Raw genomic sequence first — 4,973 nt, 5'->3', positions numbered from 1 at the left:
CACCTGGCCAGGCCAATATAGCACCGTGCATTTTTACCTCGGGCCTAAAAGATAGTCCTGGAACTATCTCTTGGGTCGGAATACGTCGGCCGCTGCTTGGGCTCTAATGGAAGCCCATGGCAGCGGCCGCAGATTGGAGGTAGTTTAGCAGTGTGGCAGCTAAACTCCCTCCTTCTGTTCTCCTCCCCCCGTGCAGGCTCACTTCTCTTCTCCTCCCTGCTCATTCTTTGCAATGGGAGGGGGTGGGACGGGTGTGGAACTAAGTGTCGGCCCATCCCGCCTCCTCCCATTGCTGGCTGTGGACAAGGGGCGGTACGTGGGTGGAGCTAAGCTCCCGCTCTCTCCCCTTTCAGTAGAAAGAAGATTGCAAAGACAGAAATTCCCTATTATTGAAATTACTTATCTCACGAATTTGAGTAATTCAATAATAACCTATACTCAGTATATGGAGCAAATTGGCTGATGGAAGCTGAACAGACTTTGACGTTCTTACAGTTTGATTTCTCAGATTATTTCTGCTTTTAAAAAGAACAATTTGGATAATAAACATAGCATAAAAAACGTTGATTGAACCTACATTATACAGGACTTCATGTTGCAACAGTTTTTTGTTTCGTAAGCTTTCACAATTGTACTGGTAGAACCACCCGTAGGGGAATACTACTCTGTATCGTATACACACAGTGGGCCCGAAAATTAGATTAAAATCAAGTATGTTGTAAGTGCTAATTATCACATTGACTTTCAATATCAAATTTAGACAATGTGACAGATGAAGAAATAACTGGGTAACCAATTATTATATAGCAATAGAAGGAGCAGCCAAACACCCACTTTATATGAGCCAGCAAGCTAAAGAATCTGCTCAGTCAAATGTCAACGTATATAATCCGAAATTTACTACAGGAATTATAACAAAATCTAAATTGGTACAGTATAGGAGATTTTATAAAATTTCACAATATACTTTGTATATGATATTTACACAACCAATATCTGAAACCAGTTACTATAGTTGATTACAGTGAGTCCAGCTGTTTGAACCTCCAAAAATCACCCCAAACCATCATCATGACAGTCTATTGTCTGGACATTTGTACTTTAGTTTACCAGCTCTGTTGGGAAGCCACTATTTGGTAATTTTGTGTAATAGCTGCAATTCACACACAAATATGTCAGTTTTTTTAAACCAAACATTTATTGAGGGCAGCATTGTATAGCTATAGAGGGTGCAGAGATCCAAATGCCTCTCTAGCTCATACGAAAAAGGAAGTATCATAGATGGCATAAGGAAAGTGGCAAGTTGTGTTTCACCTTTTGCATTGGGGCCCAGGAGCTAAAAGTTACTCCTTTGCTTGGGGAATTTGCCTGGTTTGGGTAGCCCCTTTTTTATGGATCACAGGATTTCCAGCTATAGAAAACTACCATAATTATAAGATTAGGAGAGATTGCCAAATGCAGCAATGTCCTCCCTGCCCCCTAGCATGTGCATTGATTGGAAGTCAAGCATGCATATCAACACTCTATTCACATGGGGTATTCGGGAGCAAGGTCTATATCCTATTAAAAACATTTATTCTATTACATGTCTTTAATGGAAAACCCCTTTAAATCATGTAATGCCTATTAAAATAATGAAGTCATGTAGAAAATGAGAAAAAAAGGTTCACATTTCAAATCTACTTTAGGCCACTATTTGGTAATTTTATGTAATAGATGGCACAAGGTAGGTGGGGAGTTGTGTTCCACATTTTGCAATGGGGCCCAGGAACTATAAATTACGCCTCTGCTTGAGGGATTTGTCTGGTTTGGTTAGCCCCGTTTTTATGGATCTTAGGATTCCCAGCTACAGAAAACTACCATAATTATAAGTGGCTATACATTTCAAGGCAACACCAATACACAGAAAGTAGAACATCACTTCTATGGGATTAGGAGAGATTGCCAAATGCAGCAATGTCTGTCTGTCCGACAGAAGTGGATGAAGTAGAAGTCGAGCATGTACATCATCACTCCATTCACATGAGGCATTCCGATGCGCCGTTCTTAGGATCGCTGGTGGTCCCAATGGCCAGAACCCCAGGGATCAGACAGTTATCCTATTAAAGACATTTATTAAACCCCTTTAAATCAGGTAAAATAATGAAGTCATGTAGAAAATAAGGGAAAATGATCACATCTCAAATCCACTGTAGAGTCATCTATATGTCCACATAACTACACCAAACACAATGAGAATCATATTAATATTTATGAAATGTGTACTAATTATTAAACATTTATTCATTTCTCAACAGTTTTACACTTCAGATCCTTTTTAGGAGCCTATAAACCCCAACCACAGAAATGGACGGAGGTAAAGGTTCCCGGATTCATAATTTGACTCTAAAGAAAAGCAGATTAATTATTTTCTGCAAATAGTCACTTCAATCAGTATATTTACCCTCTTTTTAATTCATTTTCAGCACCAAACCCCGCCAAGAAGGTAAGACTAAAATTTGATTACTAGGAAAGAAGCCTGGTTTATTAAATGCATCAATGAGTTGGCTGTCTAGAAACCAAAGTGCTTGAAATGATTCAGATGAGACATAATATATGTGCCATGTGTCAGAAACGTTGGAATTAAATAAAAACCCTTCATTAGCATCTTTGCTAGGATTTCATTCACTTTAGCAAAAATTCATTACTCTATATGTGTTACCCTGGCCAAAGCAATGGAGTTTGTTAGTACCACTTCTCTGGTAACTTGCACCTGAGGTACATGCCCCACCAGGAGCCCCTTAAGATGCCAATACACATTAGATGCCTGAAGTAGGATGAGGCCAATGGTGTCTAGTAGTAGCTTGTTAACTCTCTCCCAATTAAGAACATATATGCAGAGTGTGAATATGGGATCTGGAGGAATAGCCTACAGCTATCTAAAGTATATGGCCAGAGCCTTTTTCGAATCCTGAACTTTCAACATATGCTGAACATACAGATGCACAGATACATTAGATATGCAGATCTTATGTATACTTATAATGCTGTAAGTCTAGTCATGACAGTTATTACATAATATATCCATGTATAGTGTTTAATTTAATCTTAATATCATTATCTTTACAGCCAACTGGCAGCCAACAGGACTCAGTAAGTAAAACATGTTAAACTGGTAATGCATGTTGCAAAATATTACTATGAACTGAAGCTATGGACTGTTCACTTAATGAAGAAATGTTAAGTTGTTTGGTGTACCAGTACTTTATTATTATTTGTGTACCTGATAGAGAGGCAATGCCTTCTGGATGAAGACTTGGCTTTGAGCTTACAACGTGTGTTCTCTAGATTCTTGGTTTATTTCTTTCCATAGACTACATCAACTGGAGGAAGCCAAGGAAGCAGCCAAAGCCAGACCAGTGGTCAGCAAAGCCAGGGAAGTGGACAAGCCAGTGGATATCAACAAGGACAAAGCAGCAGCAGCCAGCAATCCAGCAGGCAACAAGGACAGAATCAGAGCAGCAGCCAGCAATCCAGCGGACAAGGACAGAATCAGAGCACCACTCAGCAGAGTGGTGGATGCCAGCAAGGACAGGGTCATAGCAGTGGCCAGCAAGGTAGTGGAAGCCAGCAGAGTCAGGGTCAAAGCAGTGGCCAGCAAAGTAGTGCAAGTCAGCAGAGTCAAAGCAGTGGACAGCAGGGTCAAAGTGGCAGCTGTAGCATAAGCCAGACTGAGGGACAACAAAGCCAAGGCAGCAGCAGTGGCCAAAGCCAGACTGGGGAACAACAAAGCCAAGGCAGCAGCAGTGGCCAAAGCCAGACTGGGGGACAACAAAGCCAAAGCAGTAGCAGTGGCCAAAGCCAGACTGGGGGACAGCAAAGCCAGGGTAGAAGCAGTGGCCAAAGCCAGACCGGGGGACAACAGAGCCAAGGTAGTGGGCAAAGTTGTGGAAGCCAGCAAGGAGGACAAAGTCAGAATCAAGGACAAGTGCAGGGACAGAATTCTTCTTCTACCTCCTCTTCTTCTTCTTCTTCTTCTTCTTCTTCTTCATCTTCTTCTTACAACTTTAGACAAGGAAAAGATAAGTAATAGACTTGTGATTTACAATACAACAGTCCAATATCTATGTATATCTGATGATACGTGCTATCCCTTTATCTTCTGTAATAGATCTGTTTCCAAAGCATAATAAAATTCTATCGTGATTACAGCAACTAAAGTTTTCCTCTTGTCATTTATTTATAAAAGTAGCTGAATAGGAATTGAAGAGCACTTGGAGTTTATGTGGATAGACTATATGTGTTTAGAAAATGTTCAGTTTAAGAGGTTCATCACACGGGTGTATGCTCAACTATGCTCACCACTATGGAGCATAGTTGCGCATGAACAAGGTAAAAGTCTTTTTTTTACCTTTCAAACTCCGCGCTATTCTGCATGAGTTTGAAATAAAAAGTGCTGTTACAGCAAAAACACATGGTCGTATGCACTACTATGCTTTTCTCTACGAAGCATATTAGCACATGAATCCGTTTTTTTTTAACTTTTTGGACTTTTTAAATTCTGCACTGTTGTGGGTGAGTTTGAAAAAAACGGGAACATAGGTTCTGCCCTATTCTTCTTGCATGTAGGATTAACTATGTGCGAGAAAGATAGGGCAAGTCCTATCGTTCCTCGCACTTACTATTAACATGCAAGAATTCTGATATCAATGGTTTCATTTTGTCCCGTTATCCAACCGTGATTTTCATGGCCACATAACAGGACTGAAACACGCCTATCTGTTTAACCCCTTAACGACTGCCCCATCGGGAAACTACGTCCTCAGTAAGTGGGCTTTAATCCTAGAGGACGTAGTTTTATGCATCCTCTTTGGATTAATGCCCACTTGCCTGAGGACATGACAGCTCCATGCTGTCCGTGCCCACAGGTAGCCGACAGTATGGAGCTGTCATCCCAGGATGCGGGCAGTCCCCCCCCCCCCCCCAGCATTGCG

At 41.1% G+C, this 4,973-nt stretch overlaps 1 protein-coding gene across 1 annotated transcript; it reads left to right on the top strand.

Annotated features, from left to right (window-relative positions):
* The first annotated feature begins 2,273 nt into the window (after positions 1-2,273).
* On the top strand, positions 2,274-4,199 carry LOC136598906 (sericin-2-like). The gene is made up of 4 exons (XM_066588769.1): positions 2,274-2,356; positions 2,466-2,485; positions 3,109-3,132; positions 3,353-4,199. The coding sequence occupies exons 1-4, from the start codon at positions 2,347-2,349 to the stop codon at positions 4,067-4,069; spliced, it is 771 nt and encodes a 256-aa protein (XP_066444866.1). The 5' UTR covers positions 2,274-2,346; the 3' UTR covers positions 4,070-4,199.
* Positions 4,200-4,973: the final 774 nt, after the last annotated feature.

This window comes from Eleutherodactylus coqui, unplaced genomic scaffold, assembly GCF_035609145.1.
Source record: "Eleutherodactylus coqui strain aEleCoq1 unplaced genomic scaffold, aEleCoq1.hap1 HAP1_SCAFFOLD_85, whole genome shotgun sequence".
NCBI classification, from domain to species: domain Eukaryota; kingdom Metazoa; phylum Chordata; class Amphibia; order Anura; family Eleutherodactylidae; genus Eleutherodactylus; species Eleutherodactylus coqui.
Note: the sequence above shows the minus strand (reverse complement) of the source record. Positions and strands in the feature narration are given on the sequence as shown.

What these genes read in the sequence shown, in the direction of transcription:
- LOC136598906 (XM_066588769.1), top strand. An exon ending in CACCAAACCCCGCCAAGAAG is followed by an intron (nt 2,486 to 3,108) that starts GTAAGACTAAAA and finishes TTATCTTTACAG; the next exon opens with CCAACTGGCAGCCAACAGGA. An exon ending in CTGGCAGCCAACAGGACTCA is followed by an intron (nt 3,133 to 3,352) that starts GTAAGTAAAACA and finishes TTCTTTCCATAG; the next exon opens with ACTACATCAACTGGAGGAAG.